The sequence below is a fragment of the Bubalus kerabau genome, chromosome 2, assembly GCF_029407905.1.
Source record: "Bubalus kerabau isolate K-KA32 ecotype Philippines breed swamp buffalo chromosome 2, PCC_UOA_SB_1v2, whole genome shotgun sequence".
Taxonomy (NCBI): Eukaryota; Metazoa; Chordata; class Mammalia; order Artiodactyla; family Bovidae; genus Bubalus; species Bubalus kerabau.
This window is the reverse complement of record NC_073625.1, coordinates 114,760,339-114,784,358: the sequence shown is the minus strand read 5'-3', so window position 1 is coordinate 114,784,358 and position 24,020 is coordinate 114,760,339. Positions and strand designations below refer to the sequence as shown.

General features: G+C 41.2%; 1 protein-coding gene, 1 long non-coding RNA gene and 1 pseudogene across 5 annotated transcripts; 1 reads left to right on the top strand and 2 right to left on the bottom strand.

Annotated features, from left to right (window-relative positions):
• Window positions 1-11,605: 11,605 nt before the first annotated feature.
• Window positions 11,606-11,778, bottom strand: LOC129645207 (uncharacterized; annotated as a pseudogene).
• An 83-nt stretch (window positions 11,779-11,861) lies between these two features.
• ROPN1 (rhophilin associated tail protein 1) lies at window positions 11,862-23,225 on the top strand. 4 transcript variants are annotated; one of them, XM_055570291.1, is made up of 5 exons: window positions 11,862-12,158; window positions 16,122-16,239; window positions 17,510-17,671; window positions 22,255-22,430; window positions 22,947-23,225. In XM_055570291.1, the coding sequence occupies exons 1-5, from the start codon at window positions 12,043-12,045 to the stop codon at window positions 23,011-23,013; spliced, it is 639 nt and encodes a 212-aa protein (XP_055426266.1). In that variant the 5' UTR covers window positions 11,862-12,042; the 3' UTR covers window positions 23,014-23,225. The 4 variants fall into 4 exon arrangements, with proteins under 4 accessions (XP_055426266.1, XP_055426268.1, XP_055426267.1 ...); XM_055570293.1 differs by lacking the exon at window positions 11,862-12,158 and adding an exon at window positions 12,864-13,445 and having other exon boundaries at window positions 22,947-23,219; XM_055570292.1 differs by lacking the exon at window positions 11,862-12,158 and adding an exon at window positions 12,864-14,715 and having other exon boundaries at window positions 22,947-23,219.
• On the bottom strand, window positions 17,929-20,072 carry LOC129644858 (uncharacterized). The gene is made up of 3 exons (XR_008711019.1): window positions 19,975-20,072; window positions 19,194-19,405; window positions 17,929-18,056 (listed from the first exon to the last, which is right to left on the bottom strand). It is a non-coding gene; the product is annotated as an uncharacterized LOC129644858 (long non-coding RNA).
• Window positions 23,226-24,020: the final 795 nt, after the last annotated feature.

Genomic DNA, 24,020 nt, shown 5'->3' with positions numbered 1-24,020 from the left:
TTGGGATCAGTTCCATGTCCAATTCTAACTGTTGCTTCCTGACCTGCATACAGGTTTCTCAAGAGGCAGGTCAGGTGGTCTGGTATTCCCATCTCTTTCAGAATTTTCCACAGTTTCTTGTGATCCACATAGTCAAAGGCTTTGGCATAGTCAATAAAGCAGAAATAGATGTTTTTCTGGAACTCTCTTGCTTTTTCGATGATCCAGTGGATGTTGGCAATTTGATCTCTGGTTCCTCTGCCTTTTCTAAAACCAGCTTGAACATCTGAAAGTTCATGGTTCATGTATTGCTGAAGCCTGGCTTGGAGAATTTTGAGCATTAGTACTAGATATTTTCGGCCTTTGTGACACTCTGAGGACACCATTTCTCTGCGATCAAAAGAAGTTTATCTGTTTTGCTAATTTATCTCAAACTTTTTTGATGGCTTCTAATCAATACTTCAGCTGAGTAATTTAACTTGGAAGTGAATTGTTCCATTAACAACCAGTATTTTTATAGTTCCCTTTCTAATTACATTCTTTTAAAATTACATAAGTTATATATATATATATATATATATATATAATGTATATGTATGCATTGACTTACCTGGTGGCTCAGATGGCAAACTGAGCAACTAACACTTTCACTTTCCCTCTCTCTAAATATATGGGGCTTCCCTAGTGGCACAATTGGTAAAGAATCTGCCTGCAATCCAGGAGACCCGGGTTTGATCCCTGGGTCAGGAATATCCGCTGGAGGAGGAAATGGCAACCCATTCCAGTGTTTTTGCATGGAGAATGCCGTGGACAGAGGAGGCTGGTGGGCTACAGTATCTTGGGTTGCAGAATTAGACATGATTGAGTGACAAACACACACACATACATATATGTAATATAAATCTCAGCTTTTACCAGAAATTGATTTTAATAATCATCAGCATCTCTTCCATAACACATAATCTTAAAACATTGAAACAAAAGGTTTTTAAACAAAAGTTTTTTAACCAAAGTACTTGAAACCAGATTTTACGTCAGAGCTTCCCAACCTTTTTCAACATCATGGCATACAGAAATCTTCGTAAAGCATGCTGGGGTACACTGTAGGGTTTTGGCAGGTCTATATGGAGCTTATGAAAAATCCAATATAGTTTTATCATATAATTGCAATAACAAGTTACACAGTGAGAGTGAAGATATTGAAAGTTTACTCTCAATAAAACTTTAAATAAAAAAGATTTTAAAACTTTTTAAAGAGAAATAAAGCTCATTTTCTAATCATGATTTTGCTTTATACCAAATTTTGTGTTGAAATAACTACATGCAGAAAATTTTTAATTTTCTTTTCAAATTCTTTTTTCTTTTTTTTTTAAATTAATTGATTTAATTGGAGGCTAATTACTTTGCAATATTGTGGTGGTTTTTGCCATACATTGACATGAATCAGCCACAGGTGTACATGTGTCCTCCATCCCAAACCCAGCTCCCACCCCCCTCCCCATCCCAGCCCTCTGGGTTGTCCCAGTGCACCAGCTTTGAGTGCCCTGCTTCACACATCAAACTTGGACTGGTCATCTATTTCACATATGGTAATATACATGTTTCAATGCTATTCTCTCAGATCATCCCTCCCTCGCCTTCTCCCACAGAGTCCAAAAGTCTGTTCTTTGTATCTGTGTCTCTTTTGCTGTCTTGCATATAGGGTCATCGTTACCATCTTTCTAAACTCCATATATATGCGTTAATAAACTGTATTGGTGTTTTTCTTTCTGACTTAACTTCACTCTGTATAATAGGGTGAAGTAAGTTTCATTCACCTCATTAGAACTGATTCAAATGCATTCTTTTTAATAACTGAGTAATATTCCATTGTGTATATCTCTTCAAATTCTTATAGTCACCATCAGTGAGAAAGTTTGCCCCACAGATGGTTGTTACTTAGCAAATGTTAAAAAGGTTGATTTTTCTCCGACTTACAGAAAACTCCTTTCTATCTATTAACCAAAATTTGAATACTTTGATTTCTTCTGTCTTTGGTTGAAATTTTTAGGATAATGTGAATTGATTTCTAATTCACTTAATTTTTTTTACATCAAGTATCTACAAGTAACATGACACCTAACATGTTTTGCTACTAGTCTTATTTAGGGTTAAAGTTAGAAATATTACTTAAACTCCCCACTGAACTACTTCTAACATCATGTTTCCCTTGAATCTATGAGCACTGTTGGTATACTTTTATATTTTCAAACATTCATTGTGATTTTTATTAAATTTATTCTGGTGCTTGAAAATGTCAAATAAGCCAATTTTCTGAAAAAAATCTCTCCCCAACAATTCTGCAATAAGAATCACTGACATTTTCAATTCCTCTTTTAGTTCCTAGCCTCCAGGAAAAAAAAAGAAAGAAAAAATTTTCCTTTGATAGGTAACTTAGTAGCAAACAGCAGACTGTTTCTTCACAAGAGCTGAAAGCAGACAAAACCATAGCAGCCTGGATTTATTAGTTGCTGCTGCTGCTGCTAAGTGGCTTCAGTCGTGTCCGACTCTGTGCGACCCCATAGATGGCAGCCCACCAGGCTCCCCTATCCCTGGGATTCTCCAGGCAAGAATACTGGAATGGGTTGCCATTTCCTTCTCCGATGCATGAAAGTGAAAAGGGAAAGTGAACTTGCTCAGTCGTGTCCGACTCTGTGCGACCCCATAGACAGCAGCCCAACAGGCTCCTCCATCCATGGGATTTTCCAGGCAAAAGTACTGGAGTGGGGTGCCATTGCCTTCTCTGGGATTTATTAGTAACATCCTTTAATATGGAATTCACATCTACAGGCAAATATATAGACTAGACCTCTGTAAACAAAGCATGTCTTACTTGCATCTCAAGTGATCAGAACATGGAGAAGAGATATAAGGTAAAGCCCTCACACCTTCCTGTCATCACAGCTTTCCCACTAGTACTAAATTGTTGTTCTTGCATAAACTAGAAAGTCTTATTTCTTTTAAAGTATTTAGTTACTACTCATCCTGAGTACTTTGTTTCGTTCAGTTCAGTTCAGTTCAGTCGCTCAGTCGTGTCCAACTCTTTGTGACCCCATGAATCACAGCACACCAGGCCTCCCTGTCCATCACCAACTCCCAGAGTTCACTCAAACTCATTTCCATCGAGTCGGTGATACCATCCAGCCATCTCATCCTCTGTCCTTCTCCTCCTGCCCCCAGTCATGAGTCAACTCTTCACATGAGGTGGCCAAAGTACTGGAGTTTCAGCTTTAGCATCATTCCTTCCAAAGAAATCCCAGGGCTGATCTCCTTTAGGATGGACTGGTTGGATCTCCTTGCAGTCCAAGGGACTCTCAAGAGTCTTCTCCAACACCACACTTCAAAAGCATCAATTCTTCAGCACTCAGCTTTCTTCACAGTCCAACTCTCACATCCATACATGACCACAGGAAAAACCATAGCCTTGACTAGACAGACCTTTGTTGGCAAAGTAATGTCTTTGCTTTTCAATACGCTATCTAGGTTGGTCATAACTTTCCTTCCAAGAGTAAGTGTCTTTTAATATCATGGCTGCAGTCACCACCTGCAGTGATTTTGGAGCCCAGAAAAATAAAGTCCGACACTGTTTCCACTGTTTCCCCATCTATTTCCCATGAAGTGATGGGACCAGATACCATGATCTTCATTTTCTGAATGTTGATCTTTAAGCCAACTTTTTCACTCTCCTCTTTCACCTTCATCAAGAGGCTTTTTAGTTCCTCTTCACTTTCTGCCATAAGGGTGGTGTCATCTGCATATCTGAGGTTATTGATATTTCTCCCAGCAATCTTGATTCCAGCTTGTGCTTCTTCCAGCCCAGTGTTTCTCATGATGTGCTCTGCATATAAGTTAAATAAGCAGGGTGACAATATACAGCCTTGACGTACTCCTTTTCCTATTTGGAACCAGTCTGTTGTCCCATGTCCACTTCTAACTGTTGCTTCCTTACCTGCATATAGGTTTCTCAAGAGGCAGGTCAGGTGGTCTGGTATTCCCTTCTCTTTCAGAATTTTCCACAGCTTATTGTGGTCCACACAGTCAAAGGCTTTGGCATAGTCAATAAAGCAGAAATAGATGTTTTTCTGGAACTCTCTTGCTTTTTCGATGATCCAGTGGATGTTGGCAATTTGATCTCTGGTTCCTCTGCCTTTTCTAAAACCAGCTTGAACATCAGGAAGTTCATGGTTCACGTATTGCTGAAGCCTGGCTTGGAGAATTTTGAGCATTAATTTACTAGTGTGTGAGATGAATACAATTGTGTGGTAGTTTGAGCATTCTTTGGCATTGCCTTTCTTTCGGATTGGAATGAAAACTGACCTTTTCCAGTCCTCTGGCCACTGCTGAATTTTCCAAATTTGTTGGCATATTGAGTGCAGCACTTTCACAGCATCATCTTTCAGGATTTGAAATAGCTCAACTGGAATTCCATCACCTCCATTAGCTTTGTTCATAGTGATGCTTTCTAAGGCCCACTTGACTTCCCATTCCAGGATGTCTGGCTCTAGGTGAGTGATCACACCATCATGATTATCTGGGTCATGAAGCTCTTTTTTGTACAGTTCTTTGTATTCTTGCCACCTCTTCTTAATATCTTCTGCTTCTGTTAGGTCCATACCATTTCTGTCCTTTATCGAGCCCATCTTTGCATGAAATGTTCCCTTGGTATCTGTAATTTTCTTGAAGAGATCTCTAGTCTTTCCCTTTCTGTTGTTTTCCTCTATTTCTTAGCATTGATCTCTGAGGAAGGCTTTCTTATCTCTCCTTATTCTTTGTAAGTCTGCATTCGGATGCTTATATCTTTCCTTTTCTCCTTTGCTTTTCACTTCCCTTCTTTTCACAGCTATTTGTAAGGCCTCCCCAGACAGCCATTTTGCTTTTTTGTATTTCTTTTCCATGGGGATGGTCTTGATCCCTGTCTCCTGTACAATGTCATGAACCTCTGTCCATAGTTCATCAGGCACTCTGTCTATCAGATCTAGTCCCTTAAATCTATTTCTCACTTCCACTGTATAGTCATAAGGGATTTGATTTAGGTCATACCTGAATGGTCTAGTGGTGTTCCCTACTTTCTTCAATTTAAGTCTGAATTCGGCAATAAGGAGTTCATGGTCTGAGCCACAGTCACTGTATAGAGCTTCTCCATCTTTGGCTGCAAAGAACATAATCAGTCTGATTTCGGTGTTGACCATCTGGTGATGTCCGTGTGTAGAGTCTTCTCTTGTGTTGTTGGAAGAGAGTGTTGGCTATGACCAGTGCGTTCTCTTGGCAAAATTCTATTAGTCTTTGCCCTGCTTCATTCCGTATTCCAAGGCCAAATTAACCTGTTACTCCATGTGTTTCTTAACTTCCTACTTTTGCATTCCAGTCCCCTATAAATGAAAAGGACATCTTTTTGGATGTTAGTTCTAAAAGGTCTTGTAGGTCTTCATAGAACCGTTCAACTTCAGCTTTTTCAGTGTTACTGGTTGGGGCATAGATTTGGATTACTGTGATATTGAATGGTTTGCCTTGGAAACGAACAGAGATCATTCTGTCGTTTTTGAGATTGCATCTAAGTACTGCATTTCAGACTCTTGTTGACCATGATGGCTACTCCATTTCTTCTAAGGGATTCCTGCCCACAGTAGTAGATATAATGGTCATCTGAGTTAAATTCCCCCATTCCAGTCCATTTCAGTTCGCTGATTCCTAGAATGTTGTTTACTCTTGCCACCTCCTGTTTGACCACTTCCAATTTGCCTTGATTCATGGACCTAACATTCCAGGTTCCTATGCAATATTGCTTTTTACAGCATCGGACCTTGCTTCCATCACCAGTCACATCCACAGCTAGGTATTGTTTTTGCTTTGGCTCCATCCCTTCATTCTTTTTGGAGTTATTTCTCCACTGACCTCCAGTAGCATATTCCCCTTTCAGTGTCCTATCTTTTTGCCTTTTCATACTGTTCATGGGGTTCTCAAGGTACTTTCTGGCAAATCAGTATTCTTCCAAGCCTTCCCCTTGAGGGATGCTAACTAGTGCTGTTAACTGTACACTCTTACTAACATCTGTAGATTCATCACCCTGCAAGGAAACACTTTGATTTGGTCATGTGGAGACTGCATCTATGCATCTTCTAATAGTAATGTTCCATTTTTATATTTCCTTTGCTTCATTTGGTTCCGAATGTGATCATATCTCAGGCAGGTGGGTAAAATGATTCTGTAATTGTGGGAGACATTTTGGCCTTACTTCTTAATTATGTGACCTTTTAATTAGCTTCCTGAACCCAACCTGATGTAAACTACCGTGTAGTTGTAAACACCTTTGTAAAACATTTCATAAAGCAGTGGTTTTCAAAGTGTGGTTTCAGGGACTTCTGAGGATCCTTGAGATTTTAGGGGGTAGGAATCCATGAAGGTAAAACTATTTTTGTAATAATATCAAGACATTGTAGGTGTTTCTCATGCTTCTTCTTAAGAGTGTACACTGGAGTTTCCCAGAAGCTACACGATGTGTGATTGAATTCAGTCAAATGGATTGAATGCAAAAAGCAGATATGATAATCTAGCTGGTTCTATTAAGCCAGACATTAGAAGACTTTCAGAAAATATAATGCCACACTTCTCACTAGGAATTTTTGTTGGTTTGTTTTCTAGAAACTATAGTTATTTTTTATAAGATATGAAGGAGCTATTTTTATTTTAAAATAAATATTTTAAAATTCCTAAAATGACAAATATTGCATGATATAACCCATATTAACAGAAGACTTTTTGGATCCTCAATAACTTTTCAGAATGTAAGGGGTGCTGAGATCAAAGACTTTGAGAATTAATCTCTTAAAAGACTATCTGTATAATATAGATATTTTCTGTTAAGGCTCTGGCATAATTTACCTGGCACCATTTTTTTCATTCGATAACTTTTCCATTAAAATGAGATATTTAGGCAGATATCTGGGTAAAGAAAAAAATTATCAGAGGAAACAAATCCAAATTTCAAATAGTCCTCACTATGTTGCCTAATAAGTGATTTAAATTTATATTTTGGACTATATGTATAATGTCTGTGAATCTGCACAAGTATTAAATTATAATTAGATATTAATTCAAAATTATATAGTAGGAAAATCGGAGAAGGCAATGGCACCCCACTCCACCACTCTTGCCTGGAAAATCCCATGGACGGAGGAGCCTGGTGGGCTGCAGTCCAAGGGGTCGCGAAGAGTCAGACACGACTGAGCGACTTCCCTTTCCCTTTTCACTTTCATGCATTGGAGAAGGAAATGGCAACCCACTCCAGTGTTCTTGCCTGGAGAATCCCAGGGACGGTGGAGCCTGGTGGGCTGCCATCTATGGGGTCACACAGAGTCAGACACGACTGAAGCAACTTAGCAGCAGCAGCAGCAGCAGTAGGAAAATAAATCATATATTTAAAATACTTGAGACTATAGGCCTTTTTTACTGTAACAAATCAGTTTTCAGATAGAATAAAATTGTTCATTTTCTTTAGAGTAGTTTCATAACACTTTTGAAAAGGGGAATTTTAAGAAATGCTACCATTTAATTTAGCAGTTAAAATGCTAAACTGTCCACAAAATGTAAATATTACTCATACTCAAGTATAGTTAAAGTATTTTGAGAAATATTTTTATAAGGTAATAAAGGCCCACAGTCTCTTACTGAATCAATTAAATTATTTTACACTATTATTTGCTTTTAGAAGAGAGCTTAGTTTTTTAATTTCCACAAACAAATAACGTCATAGAATTTCATACTGAATCAAATTTTGGATATTTAACATCACAAACCAAGGATAGATAAATATATAAATCAAGACACAATTTTTTAAAATTAACAAAATCAATTATGTTTTATTAGAGAGAAATGATGATGATTAAAACATATACCTTCTTTTGAGGGAGTAAATTTTAAAAATAAGAGAAAATTAAAGGAAGACCTAAGTACTGGAAACATATATGCACAAAACTTTGGCACTGACAGTAAATACATTGCAGTTAAAACAGTGATCAAACTTAGAGGTGGTTTTAACATGGTGGTTAAAGGGGGAAATTCTATAAAAGCATCTCTGCTGGCATGTGCTCTGCCTAAAACCTTAAGCACCAAAACAATAATCACAGAAATCTGGAAGTTTACTGACTGAGCGAAACAGTATCCAAATATAATTTCAACTGTTATAAATTTGTGTATAGTTGTAAAATGGTTGTAAATTTTGTATCACTATGAAAAATATACAATCACTAATCAATCACTGCACACCTGTAACCCATTCTGCCATGACCACTTATGGGAAGCTCCGCTTTAGAGATCTATAAAGGCAGAATAGGAAGAAATGGTAAAATGTGTGCTACAAAGAATATGTGATGATACTCAAGGTTTGTAGGAAGGCTCATGGCATAGCACAGACTCAAGATGAACCTTGGCGAGGATGTGCAGGGTTTTAACAGATGGGAAGAAAGAGCGAGGACCCCTCAATTAAGCCAGCCTGAATTAGCAACATACTGAGGGAAAGAGGAAAGCTGGATGGAGTATTATTAACAGTGGGAAAGTGCTAAGCTTTGAATTTATAATTTTTTTGGAAAGTGGCCAGAGTAAACCATGTGTTAGAAATTTATGTTGATAAATACTAGTAAAAATTTATACTGTAAAATTCTATATAAATTTATTTAATGGAGAGCCTTGAAAGTCAGGATTGGATTATCATTTTGTCAGCTGGACTTTCTGACCTATTAACAGCAGTGTAGAAGGTAGATCAGGACATACCAGTCAGGAGAGACCAGAGAGTAACCCGAGATAGGGTAGCCCATTAGGAGGTGAAGGACTGAACCAGAGTAAATAAGGCGAAAATAAAGAGGAAGGGATGAGTAGGAGACACATGTCAAACAAAACATCAATGAGATTTAGTGACAGATTCAACAGACTAAAGAGAATAGAGGCTCCAGGGCTTGGAGGCCAAACGACCGAAGAATGGTGGCATTGTGTTCAGAAACAAATCTAGAGAGGGGGCTTGGGAGATGGAGAATGAGTGACTGAACAACAACAAAAAGATTTGTTATATATATTATATATCTATTTATGTATATATAAATATATTTTACATGTATGTATTTGGTGGTAAAATATACATAAAACTGATCACATTAACCATTTTTAAGTGTACAGTGGCATTCGATACCTTCACTTTTTTGTGACATCATCACCCCCATCCATCTTCACAACTTTCTCATCTTTCTAAACTGAAACCGTACCTGTTACCTAACAGTCATGTCCAACTCTTAGTGACCCCATGGAATGCAGCAGGCCAGGCTTCCCTGTCCTTCACTGTCTCACGGAGTTTGCTCAGACTCATGTCCTTTGAGTTGGTGATGCCATCCAACCATCCTATCCTCTGTCACCCATTCTTCTCCTGCCCTCAATCTTTCCCAATATCAGGGTCTTTTCCAATGAGTCAAGTCTTCACATAGGTGGCCAAAGTATTGGAGCTTCAGCATGAATCCTTCTAATGAGTATTCATGGTTGATTTCCTTTAGGATTGACTTGTTTGATACAGTTGACCACTTTAATCAGATATATATACATGGTTATGAGCAGACAATATGAGCAAACTAAGTTACTGCCCCTTGCTAGATAAAATGAATTGAAAAGTTATCAGAAACAATCAACTTGTAACAATAACTTTTTAAATTGTGAACTATTTCATACATACAAATAAAATACATAACTAAATTTAGACATAAAAATGATGAAACACACATGTAAGCTTAAAACATAGAACATTCCTAATAGTGTTGGGACTCCTGTTGCATCTCCCTCCCTGATGGTATCTCTCTCCCTCCCCTATCAAGGACAATACCATTCTGAATTTGTATTTATCATCCTTTGCTCTTTCTTATAATATTATAAGCATAATAATTTATAATTTAATTTCTTATAATGCTATTCTTATTATATATGTGACCCTAACTAATATATGGCTTGTTCTACCCAGCATCATGAGATTCACCCTGGTGATACTTGCTGAGGACTGTGCTATCTTCCCAATGAATTGAAGCTTTTATATTATGTAGTGACCCTCTTTATTCTTACATGCTTTGTGCCTTAAAGTCTCTTTCGTCTGGTTTTGACTCATCTACCTCAACTTTCCTTTGGTTATTATTTGCCTATTTATCCATACATCCTTTTACCTTCAGCCTTTCTGTATACTTGAGTCTTTTCAGGTGTGCCTGCAACTAGACATTTAAAAAATCCAGTCTGGCAATTTCTGTATTTTAGTTGGCACATTTAAGACCTTTCCTTTTACTGATTACTGATATATGTGACTTCTCTTCTATCATGTCATTTATCCACTTTTCCTATGCTTTCCCCAGCCCCTCTTTTCTTGCCTTCTTTTGGATCAATCAAGTTGTGTTGTTATTACTTTTAATTCCTTTTCTTATTTCTGATTGGTGGTTATATTACTTTTATGGTAATTACCCTTGAATTTTTGTATGCAAAATTGATGTCTTTAGACCCTTCTTCCTCTGAACAATAGTACACAAAATGGAAGATAATGGAGTACCACCAACCTGATACCACTTTAATTTCTTGTCTTGAGATTTCCCAACCAGGCTGGTAGTATAAATTTAAAACTTAGACCTAGCTTGTGGCTTCATATTTGTGGGAGACTATTTCTCCCCCAATAAGAAGCAGCAACCCTGGAGTAGGAAATGGCAACCCTCTCTAGTGTTCTTGCCTGGGAAATGCTATGGACTGTAGGGCTACCACAGTCCATGGCCTACAGTCCATGGGGTCACAAAGAGTTGGACACAACTTAGCTACTAACCAACCACAAAAGAAGCAGCAAGGGAGAAAGATTTCTGTGCCACTTGCCCTTTGCCAGTAGGCAGGTATTTTCAGTCCCATCCTTTCACACTAAGTGTGTGAACCCTGAAGGGCTTCAGGTTTAGGGGAATAAGAGAGTCTTCCTTTCAGCTGTTTACTTTTTCACTCCTTGCCTGGCCTTTTATCTCAAAGCCTCAGTTCCTGGCATCTACATTTGCCCCAAGACAGCCCTAACCTCTTCATTTGCTTTCCACTCTCATTTCTGCCTTACTTATGTGGCACATGAGGATTCCCCTCACTTTCTTGCAAGCTCAGCAAAACAATTTGAAAGGTGTGTTTGCTGGGATTTGTCTCATATCCAGGTGTTTCGAAGAGACAGGGCTTTTCAGAGCATTTATACTCTATTTTAAAGCAAACAAAGTCTTTTCATCTGTTGTTCATTTGTGCATGGTGTATACTATCTATGGACTTTCATGTTTTGTTTCAATTTACCCTGGAACTTTTTGAATGAAACATACAAGTTTCTCTTTACAATTAAAGTAGATGAGTATGCCTGCAAAGGTATAGAGAGCTGTTTATCAAATGGCTCTTTAGTGATCATTTTTATTTGGAAATATGTAATACAATGTCAAGTAATGGAGGATTCACAGAGTAAATTTTGCTACAACTCTTATGGGACCAATAAGAGTTGTGTGATGTGGAAGATGGTAGTAATCTGATGTTGAGCAAATTATTTTGCATGAACCCATTTTTATTTATACAAATATATATTTACATTGGAAAAATTCTGAATGGAGAGATTCAGTATTTTGGGGGTGCTATCATTAGAGGTCTTTCTGTTTACTTCTTATTGATCTCTACCTTTTTTTTGTAAATTAGCAATAATCCTACCTCGGATAAACCTCATTGGCCAGGAAACCGCCACTGTGCAAAGCTAACCTCTACTTTTTTAATGAACAAATAATATTGTGTGTTTTTTAAGTAAATGAAATAATTATAACAACAGAAAGCGGGGATTAGTGAAGGCCTTCTAACTTCGGGGTCGTGTAACAATAGGTCTGTCTTGTGGGGTAGTGAACCCCCAATATTGAGAGTGTCTCACAGAGGCTGGGTGACCTCCTGTCGAAGATTCCTGTCATCTTATGATTCAAAGATTCTCATTTTATTTTATTTTTCCTCTGACAATAGGTCAATCAATCAATGCCTCAGACAGATAAGCAAATATGCATCCCCCCGGAGCTGCCGGAATTGCTGAAGCAATTCACCAAAGCCGCCATTCGGTCCCAGCCGCAGGATCTCATCCAGTGGGCTGCAGAGTACGTACTCCTTTCTCACCTCAAGCCCCTGGCTCCCCTTGGAGGTGGAGGTGGAGGGTGGAGGAGGGAAGGTTTGCAAAACTGAGAGGAGGTTGTCATGGCTGCAGCCTGGGAGTTGGGACTGATTAGCATAATCTTTGTGATGTTCAGCTGTCACGTTGCTTTGATACTTTAAATCCATACAGAAATCCCGCAAACTGAGAGGATGGAGGCCCTTCGCCAAGTGAACCAGACTGAGCGATAGGACGCCAGGGCTATCTATAGTCAAAGTCCTAGGGCAATCAGCAAGAGTTAGATTACCACATCACATCACTCAAGCACATTCCACTGGGTCCCTGCTCCCACCCCCGCCCCTCCCCCACTCCCTGTCCCAGTGGAAAGAAAGGCCCCGAGTCCCTCAGAGCTTTAGCCTGCCTTTCCCTGATGTAAACCAGAGCCTCATTCTCAGATTTCACCACCAGATGGCAGCGGTGCACATGTGGGGGAGCTATGCGATGAGCCCGCGGGGCGGACTGTGTGGGATCAGTCCAAGTGGGTTCTCTCCTGAGTTAAAGCCTGTAATGAGATCCCTTCCTCTACTACTGTTAAAGCTCATTCTTGAGCCTAGCCACAGACACTTTGTATCTCGTCTTTGGGGAAATCGCTATTTTCTTGAGTTTGAACTAATGTGTTCCTTCAGCATAAGGATTCCACACTGCGCTAGTGACGGGGGCAGGCGGAGCAGCGGCCTGGCTTCATTGTGCCTCAAACACAGGTGTCCCCTTTCAGGAGACACCTCAGAGGCTGCTCAGTGGAAGGAGCTCACTCAGTAACTGCTAGCCAGGACTGAAACAACTTCACACAGAAAGGCTCCCAGCTACGAAACTGCTCCTTAGACAAAAGTGCCTGCATGAAACGGGGGAACTGAGGCTTGGGGCAGAGTTAGGAGTGCACCAATCCTCCCAGGGACCACTTTCAGGCTAGTTTTACTGTTTGGTGATGGCCTCCTTAGTAGGGCTTCACTGGGAGAGGGGGTGCGGAGTCAGAGGCTGCAGACCAGAGCTGGTAGGTTGGGGGAGGGGAGCACCTTCCTCCTGAGGTTGAGGAGGCCCATTGAGCAGGTGGTGAGGAGGAAGCACTGATACCTCTGAGAAGGCTCAAGATGTATTCCAAGAGGACCCTCACGGAGTCTCCCTGACCAGTGTGCTCCTGCTCCTGGGCTGGGCTAGTATGAAGTTTCTACAAATGGAAGGAAAATGAGCCAGGAGCGCTCATAAAAACAAGACACAAGTGGGGCTGCTCTGCCTGGTAATGAACCCTGTTTAGTTTTCCGTTCTCAGCTTTATATGTAACGTCTACGATTGAACTTTAAGCATCAGAAGACTAATTTCCTTTGGCACACCCAGATAGACTTTTATACTACACCATAGTTCAAAAACCTCATTTTATTGTTCTTGCACTGCTGCTTTATAGCAAGAAAAATGACATTTCTTGGTAGTGTCCCTGACATTTATGGGAGAAAACATTCCACTGTTGTAGTTTGCTTGCTTCCATATCGTATCGTGTGCTATAAGTGTTGTAGATATCCGTGAAGAATCAGTTTGCAGTTTAACTACAGTGAAAAAGGAGAACATGACCTAAGAGCACTTTCCATCTATTCAGACACAGAAAGCACTTGTCAGATGGTTTTATGTGGCTTAGGAACCTGCAGCATTTTAGAGATAAAACTCCACAAAGTATTTTCAAGACAAAATGTCTATTTACCACGAGCCAAAGTTTCCCTGCATATATCCATGAAGAAACCACCTCCCAGACGTCAGCAGGACATAAACTCATTTGTCTTGTGTTGGGTATGTGTGACCACACAAATGTGAAGAACCAAGGAAATGCTCACTACAAATGAAGCCAGATAACCCACGGAGGATTACACCCATGACTATAGGCTCATTTCCACACGCTCTAACTAACTCTGCTACAAGATTCAAAGATGCTGCTGAGTCTCACTCACCCCCACACTGACCTGGTCTGCAGAGACCACTCAGGTACATTAGTAAGGTGACCTGGAAGTATTTCTTCTGTCCTCCCTGTGGATGACCTCCAAGGGGTGCCTGGAAGATGTTTTGGTCTTGGAAGCTGTTGCTGTGCGTTGTGTGATGACACAACTTAGACACGGCTAAAAGGCCGTGGTTCACCCCATCATTGTAAGTTGTTCAATCTCTCGGTTGTGTCTAACTCTTTATGACACCATGGACTGAAGCATGCCAGGCCTCCCTGTCCCTCACTATCTCCTGGAGTTTACCCAAGTTCATGTGCATTGAATCAGTGATGCTATCCAACCATCTCATCATTGTATAACTTCACCCTAAAATGGGCTTTTATAAAATTTCATCTGAATTCTTTGTATATCACCTGGAGCTGGAGAAATTCATAAAAAGTAAGAGAGGGGCAGAGGCTGTGATCCATGGGTAGTCAATAACGAGGCTTCTGATGGAGACAGGCCTTTCCACATAGCATCAGTGCCCTGTGGATCAACTGCTCATGTCTGTTCTCTGCTGCAGGCAGCCAGTTTCCTTCAAAGGTCAGTCCCCAAACAGAACTCATTGTTTTTCCCACTGCACCAAAACAAAGTGCATTCCACAAAGCACTGATGTTCAGGCAGTGCTGAAATTTTGAGGGAAGATGAAGATTTTAGGGCTTCCCAGGTGGCTCAGCGGTAAAGAAACTGCCTGCCAATGTAGGAGACTCCCACTAGTTAATGGGACTTCCCAGGTGGAGCTAGTGGTAAAGAACCCACCTGCCAATGTGGGAGATGTAAGAGATGCAGGTTCAGTTCCTGGGTCAGGAAGATCCTCTGGAGAAAGGCATGGCAACCCATTCTAGTAATCTTGCCTGGAGAATCCTGTGGACAGAGGAGCCTGGCAGGCTATGGTTCATAGGATCACAAGGAGTTGAACATGACAAAGTGACTTAGCACTTAGCACCACTGCCTAATACCAACTTTAAGTATGTAGATAGCCATACCAAGCACAAAGATTTTTATGTTTGAAAAAAAGGTCCTTCAGGTACTAGAATTCTTCCTTCATAAAAAAGAGTAGGGGATTTAAAAACAACAATAATTTTCTTTCCTTTTATATGCATACGTATATATAGACATGTGTATGTACCTATACTATATATATATTATTATATCTCAACACACATATGCCTGTATATATGTGTATGTCTCTTTTTGTGCATGTACACATAAATGTAAAACATTTAGAAGAGAATGACAAAAAAGTACCCAGACCCACTATGCTTCAGGGAATTTCATACCAAACTTTTGTTGGTTATTCCACATCCTTAGAGAAAAACAAATCTACTTATTCCCTAAGCCATCTCTATACCTTAAGTGTGAAGTAACACATGTAGGCTGCAGTCTGTGGGGTCTCTAGGAGTTGGACATGACTGAGCGACTTCACTTTCACTTTTCACTTTCACGCATTGGAGAAGGAAATGGCAACCCACTCCAGTGTTCTTGCCTGGAGAATCCCAGGGACGGGGAGCCTGGTGGGCTGCCGTCTGTGGGGTCGCACAGAGTCAGACACGACTGACACGACTTAGCAGCAGCAGCAACACATTCAGAGTTTTCCCGTACATAAATGAACTAAAAACAACATCTGGCATATTTGGTGTTATTTAGTTGCAACCCATGGACTGTAGTTCACCAGGCTCATCTGTCCATGGGATTTTCCAGGCAAGAATACTGGAGTGGGTTGCCAGTTCCTTCTCCAGGGGATTTTCCTAACCCAGGGATCAAATCTGCATCTCCTGCTTGGCAGGTTGATTTTTTTTACCACTGAGCCACCTGGGAAGTCCATCTAGCATACAGAAGCCACTTAATAAATGTTCTTTCCTCCACCCCTACCCTCAAAAAAAGAGGAGAAGGGATTCCCAAAGCAGCCAGAGGCCACTGAAGCTCCCCCACCCCTTTTTTTCTTGTAGTTATTTTGGGGCTATGTCCCGTGGAGAGATTCCTCCAGTAAGAGAGCGGTCTGAGCGAGTGGCTTTGTCTAACTGGGCTGAACTGACACCGGAGCTGTTAAAGATCCTGCATTCCCGGGTAAGTGCCAACAGGCAGTGCAGATAAGGAGCGTGGGGTGATACTGAGTTTGGATGGGTGCAGACAAAAGTCCTCTTGCTCATCAGCTGGCCACTCGGCACTGTCTTAAAATTCACTAAAGCATGCACTGAGAGTAAATCTTCCCTTGTGGAAATAGGAAAGATGCTGAAATAGGCTGTAAGCTGACTTGTCACTTGGGTCATTCTGCATTGTCCTGAAGCTGCCAGAACTGTCAGGGTCTCAATGCAATTTGAATTCCTTCTCTCTAGAAAATGCAGGTCCACATGCCCTGACAGTGTCTTCCTTACTGATCAAGTCCAGATATGATGCCAATCAGAGTTTGGGGAGGGGCATATTATAGTTCCCCAGTTATCTCAGGTGCCAGCATAGCCTTGCTTTTAGGCTCTCTGCACAGCCATATCATCCTGGGAGCTGTCCTGGGATTGGTTGAGAAGGGTCTGTCCTAAGACAACTTGCAGCTTGGCCAACTCCCAAGAAATATGATTTAGCACTACCATACCTCATTTTAGGATACAGGTTTGAGGTGATTCAGGATTGACTTAGCCAAATGCGTTGGTCCCAGAGGTTTAGCATTTCACTGGAATCAGAGGACCAGGGAAGGCATAGTAGTACTTCACTGGGGCATCTGCACCCCTATTGTATTGTTGGCCAACAACTAGCCACTTGTGCCCTTCTCCTCTTGACTGCCAAGCACTTTGTGCAGTGGACATGGCAGAGAGCCGAGGCACCTGGGAACAAGCAACATCAGCCATCCAGACCATAGACCCCATATTAAAGCAATGCATTTAGAGTCTAGTACAAAGAACTCAGTGGGGTCTAGAAGCAAGGGATTTAACATCTAGTTCTAGTTCTAGTTTCACCATTAATTAGTGTTTCCAGACAAGTTCTCTACTCCTTGGTTTCATTTTCAGGCTGCCCTCTCTGCCTTATAGGGACAACCTAGGGATGAAACAGCAAATAATAAAAGACCTAGAAAAAAATTAAAGTGTAATATACATGTATGTTTTCCCCATAACTCTTATACCTGAAGTTCAAGTGATTAAATTATATATCAGAACGTTCTTCACTGGGCTGAACGTTTCTCTACCCTTGCAAAGAGAACTGCCAGAGTCCCTGCCGACCCCTGACACCTTCCCCCATCCCTTGCTGTATGCTGGGAGAACAGGGCCCTTGCCCTGGCAGGTGTCCTCAGGGCCTTCTCTCCTCCTACCCCTCATTCCTTGTCTCATGTCGGTCCCCCGCCCTGCAGGTTGGTGGCAGACTGATTGTCCATGCAGATGAGCTGGCCCAGATGTGGAAGGTGCTGAATCTCCCAACTGACCTGTTTAACAGTGTGATGAATGTGGGCCGCTTCACGGAGGAAATTGAGTGGCTGAAGTTTCTAGCCCTTGCCTGTAGCTCTCTTGGAGTTGTAAGTTAGCTTTAACGTTTTTTGTTCCTTAAGGGAAAATCTTTTGTGGGGCTGGACAGTCTCCAGGAGGGTTGGGGGGGGGGGGGCGGTGTAGTACACACAGTCAATTCTCCAGGGTTGATAAGGAGCCTACCCCTTCTTTTCTACTCCCCCTCCTCTCTGAATTAAGGTTATTTCTCTGCTTGTTAGCCAGAAGCAGGGATGGGGAGGAGAGCAGGGAAAGCTGTCATCTGGTTCTGGGGAGAAGTTGACTAAAATGCAGTTTTTGGATTATTTATTAATTTCACTTAGGTTTATTGCCACTCCACTCCCTCCATTCATGTTCCTAAAGATAAGCAAGAGCCAGCTGTAGACGAAGATTGGCTTACAGTTGGGTTTCAGACACCTAGAAGATATAACAATAGAGATTTTAAAAAAGAAATACAGCCTTATAGAAAACTACTGTATGATAAGCATAATTGGATACAAAAATCAGAGATAAGAGAGCAGGAAAGAAGATATGAGGCTGTTTCCAGATTCATAGTCATGACATCACCATGGATGCAGGATGTTCATACAAATTCATGCCTTTTCCAAATTTGACTTGAATTTACAATTGGAAAAGCCATTTTCCCACTTCAAAGAAACATACTTAAAAGCTTTAGGTATCATATTATATGTGGACTCACTCTTGTTAAACACTATTATAATAGCAAATGAAAATGAGTCAGAAAAATGATTTTTTAAAAATCCCTTAAATACGTACAAATTTAAAAATTAACGAGAAAATTATTACTTCTGCCAAAACCAAATGGTACAAAAAAGGTAGTTTGAATCATTCAGTATATCTAAATACAATCTTGTTCTTCCTTCTCAAATATCCTGAGTATGTGTACTTGACACTTGTGCTTGTGAGAAAATTATCAGAAATACTGTAGTCCAACTTTTCCTGTGATTCTGCTCAACTTTCAGCATAATTATTTCTTTAGAGAGGAAGAGAGAAGAGGTCATTCTTGGGTTTTTTCCTTTTTCATGGCCTTTCCTAGCACTCTTATGCAATGAATAAACTATTCCCAGCAACAGAGGCAAATGAGTTGCCAATGGGCACTGCCACACTTCTGTGGAAATAGCCCCATGGATTGGGGGAAAATCACAGAGGAAAAATGAAAAATGATACATTTTATTAAATTCTCGTAAGGTCACAAGCTTACTCACGCCATATTCACAGATGCTCATGGAGGGGGGAAATGTACTTTCTCTGTAGTTAATCCTGCTTTTCCGCACCTACCCTACCCATGAAGAGTGGATTAAGAAAAGAATAGATTCAACCCAACCCAGGAGTTTTTCATCTGCTGCAGTAACTAAAAACAGCTTTCAGGTGAATTACTCAGTTTCTCAGATTTCTCCTCACAGCTCCTCTCTGCAAGGTGGCAGTTGAGTGTTCAAGGAGAGGGGTGATGCTGGGATCTCGGAGCACCCAGTAGGAGGGTTCCCACTTCCCTTGGTCCTCTCCAGCATCTCTGATCTCCATGGAAATACTCACCTGTGTGGTGCTAGCTGTGCAGCTGAAGCCTTTGGTCTTTTCTTTCTCACGGCACAATAGTCCCCCAACCGGCAAACCTCCATTCTCCCTGGTGTTCAGGGCCTCCTTAAGTCACTTCCAGAGTGCCCTCATCTGCTCCACGTCACAGCTGCCCACCACCTTGGAGGTGTCTGAGTCCTCTCATCCACACGCCTCACAGTAACCTAGAATGACTTGGGAAAACCAAATTCCAACCCTCCCTTTGCAGCTGCTAGGTTTACTCTGATATGGCTGCCTCCCACACCAGGGGAAAAAACCCATGAGGTGATGTTTCTACTTCCCTGCTAAAATGAGAAGGTTTGAGTAAATGTTCCATGAGGTTCTTTGGCCTCTATCATCCTGTGATTCTGTTCCACCTTCTCGGTTTCCACTGAGACACCCTCAAGCCTGGCCCAGGATAGCAGTGGACCCACCAATTCTGAGCGGTGACGGGGGCCTGACTTTGTGTCCTGTATCCTTATGTCAAGGGCGCCCAGTGCTGAAGTCCACCTGCAGGTCCAGTCCATAAATAAAGGGTGCCCTGTGAATCCAGGAGCCCATCCCATTTTACCCCTTTGTTTCATGCGGGACTGTTGCTGGGAACTTAAACGTGGGAGGTCGGGGTGTCACCATCTGGAGGAGGGGTGCGTTCTTGCTAATCTATACATCCTTCAAGGCAAGCCCAGAAATTGCATTCTTGCTTTGCCAACTCACAGTCAGCCATGATATCCGTGCCATTTAGGAAATCGAGTCCCCTACTTACAGACAATCTAATGGCAGGAATTTTAGGAAGCAGGTACATTTACTCCAGTCTTGAGCTCCCTGAATCTACACGTGGTTCAAACTGCTGCAGATACACTTCCCTTTGAGCATGCGTTCCTCTTCCCTTAGAGCATTTCTTCCTCTAGAATACCTCTCAACCTCCTGTTCCACGGAGACCAATTATATACAAGAGGAGGTTGTGTGATGTGTTCACTAGAAGGAAGGGCATGTTTTGTCAGCAAATAATTCACTTTCTGAGGCTTTCACCTCTGAGTTTTAAAAAGAGGCTTGCAAGATGCTTAAAGGTTATCTTTATGGAGTGGACCCCCATCTGACCAAAAAAACTTGTGCAACAGAATGCAGATCTCTGTTTTTATTGTTGTTTAGTAGCTAGGTCATGTCCGACTCTTTGTTACCCTAGGGACTGTAGCCTGCCAGGCTCCTCTTTCTATGCAATTTCCCAGGCAAGAATACTGGAATGGGTTATCATTTCCTTCTCCAGGGGATCCTAACCCAGGGGTGAAACCTCTGTCTCCTGCATTGCAAGGGAGATTTTTTTTTTTACCACTGAGCCATCTGGGAAGCCCAGATCTCTGTTTACTTTAGGCTTATTTAAGTTTACCAAAAAGCTCCAGTCCAGAGAGTTCTTATCCATTGATCTATTTATTAAATATTTGAAAATCTTAAGAAGGCAATAGAATTTGAACGTCTGTTGTTTGAATAATCAATAAAAGATGTTTGAGGCAGAAAGCAAGGGCTGCCGTAACAGTGTACCACAGACTAGGTGGCTTAAACAACAGCAATATTTTTTGGAAGCTGGAAGTCTGAGATCAAGATTGTAAATGGAACCACCTTGGCTTGTGAATGGAAGTTGTCTCCCTCTTCCTCATGTGGTCGTCCGTCTCTGCACTCACGAGTCTGGTCTCTCTCTCTCTGCATCGTAACCTCTTCTTGTAAGGACACCAGACCTACTGGATTAGAGTCCACTCTAATGACTTCCTTTTAACGTAATTAGCTCTTTAAAGGCTCCATCTCCAAATACAATCACATAAACCCTAAGGGTTAGGGTTTCAACATATGGATTTTGGGCAGACATAACACAGTCCATAACAGCACCCCAATTTGGATGAGGCTGTAGGAAGAGGACTACAGAACAAAAGCAATAGGGCAATAGAGTTTAAAAAAAAAACACACACAGAGGATGAGCTATAGATGGGAATTGTGAAGTTCGTGCACACATGCTCGTAAATCTACCCAAAACCACTGCCACGCTGACCTCAAGTCATGCACACGCCCTCCCATCCTCTGACAACCTCTTACCAGCCTCCTGTGTGCCCACCCCCCGCCCTCCTCTGTCGAAGCACCTGGCACACTGCCTCACACACCGCTTCACAACAGCCTCCAGGAGAGAACTCCCAAGGGCAGGAGACAGAGAGTAAATGGAAGTGGCCTGCCCCCCTCCTGTGGCATGGCTCCAAGTGTCTCTCTGGAGCAGATAAGCTGTCCTAATCACTGCAGCCCTTTAGAACTAAGACCAGAGAGAAGTCAGAAGAAATTATTCTAATTTTGTAGCATGCAAAATCAAATTCCCCTCCTTAAGTGAGGTTATTCTCATTAAGGTAATAAATGTCTTAAAGCATTCAACAGTCTATAAACTTAATTCCTTGAAAGTATCCCTCCCACCAAGAAAGGAAAGGAAATATTATAGAAAGACACCCAGTAGAGACAGAGGTGAGTATATTTTCAAAATGAGAAGCAAGTGATTTAAGAAAATCATATGGGGAGAAGAAAGGTAATAAAGGAAATAAAATAGTAACACAGCCCGAAGATTCTCCATTTACTTCTAACATTTACTCTTGGAGGACTTTAGTGATTCACACCATTTGTTTGGACATTCAGGTAACTAATCTTTATTATTACTATAAGTGAATTCATTTGACCTAAGTTTGATTTTACCTTTCTGATAAGAGGGTTTGCTGTTTATATATTCTAACCATTATCTTCCATAGAGATGGTAGCTGTGGTTTCTTTAAAGTACTTATTTTGTGAATAGATAGGGTTGCCACAACAACAAAAAAAAGAAAGACACCCAGTAGATACTCAATATTTTGAGATTGAGTTCACTGACATTCAGCATAAAAAATTCAAGCTTTCCAGAATATTGCATCATCCCCACTTAATTTTATGAGAGCAAGGTTTTTGTTTTGTTATATCTAAACTGATCTTAGGAATTTAGCGTGGAGTAGTGAGCTTCTCCTCACTTAACCTTCTGGTTTTATAGACCATTGCCAAAACTCTCAAGATAGTGTGTGAAGTGTTATCATCGGACCATGACAGTGGCCCTCCCCGGATCCCATTCAGCACCTTCCAGTTTCTCTACACGTATATCGCTGAAGTGGATGGGGAGATCTCAGCATCACACGTCAGTCGAATGCTGAACTACATTGAACAGGAAGTGTAAGCAAACATTTAGCAATTGGAGGGGAAATCGTATATGGAAAGCAAATCCAACAGACCAAGGCATAGTGAGGTTACTGTATTATGCAGCTCTGGGAACAGAGGAATGTTGTGAATAGGGATCAGAAAGAGAAGGGGAAATGGAAGAGAGAGAATGGTATAGGACAGTGACTCTTAGAGTGCCACCCAGACCAGCAGCAGCGGCACCTGGGAACGTGTTAGAAATGCAGTTTTTCAGGCTGTACCCTAAGCCCATCAAATCAGAAACCCTGGGGCTGAGACCAGGCACCTGTGCTTCAGCAAGCCCTCCGAGTGTCTCTGGCTCACATTCAGGTTTGACCCGTGGTGGAGGCGGGGTGGAGGAGGAACAGACAGACAAGAGGTCAGACAAAGAGAGGGTGATGAGGGCAGGAGCCACAGCAGAATTAAGTTGGAGGGAGAGAGTTGTTCATATATTGTCTTTCTTAAGATTACATATTAAATAAACTAACACCCCAATTTTTTTCTCCCAAACAGTATTGGTCCTGATGGTTTAATCAAGGTGAATGACTTTACCCAAAACCCCAGGGTTCGGCTGGAATAAAAGCACACTTTTGGCAATTTTAAAGGAAGATACAGAGATGATTGTGCTTCAGAATGACTGAACCCCATATACCATCCAAAGTCAATTTTCTTGTGTAACTGGTACACACTAATAAACAATTAGGCAAACATATGAAATCAGAAATGTGTGGAATTAAGATGTAGAGTTGTTGAGACATAACACTTCGATTAACAGAAGATTAGTATTCTTCCCACATGGACACTCTGTAAAGTCACTGATAAAGCATGGTTAGAAAATACATCTCGAGTGAAAGCCAGGCTGTCAGATTTTCAGAGGGGGAATGTTATCCAGACACAGTTTTGATGTTCTGTGACTGTTAGGCATAATTTACATGAGCATCTTTTACATGATCAATCCACATTTTTACCAGTTTATTTCTCCATTTGTTGTTTTGATGCTAGTTCATTCATTCATTCATTCATTCACTTACTAATGTTTATTGAGGCTAGCTGTATGCCAGGGATAAGACTGCCAGGTAAGATACAGAACACTCAGTTGGACAAATTTTATATATATATATATATATATTTTTTTTTTTTTTTTTAGTAATTTCTGTTTTATTCTTTTGCTACACCTGGCAACCCTAGCCAGGAATTATGCTGGCTTCTGGGCATATACAAATAAATCATATGTGAATTCTGCCTTCAAGGAGCTCACAGTCTAACGTGAAGATAAAACATGAACTTAAAACCACTTTAATGTAAGCGCCCTGCTGCTGCTACTGCTAAGTCGCTTCAGTCATGTCTGACTCTGGGCAACCCCATAGACGGCAGCCAACCAGGCTCCCCCGTCTCTGGGATTCTCCAGGCAAGAACACTGGAGTGGGTTGCCATTTCCTTCTCCAATGCATGAAAGTAAAAGTGAAAGTGAAGTCACTCAGTTGTGTCCAACTCTTAGCGACCCCATGGACTGCAGCCTACCAGGCTCCTCCATCCATGGGATTTTCCAGGCAAGAGTACTGGAATGGGTTGCCATTGCCTTTTCCG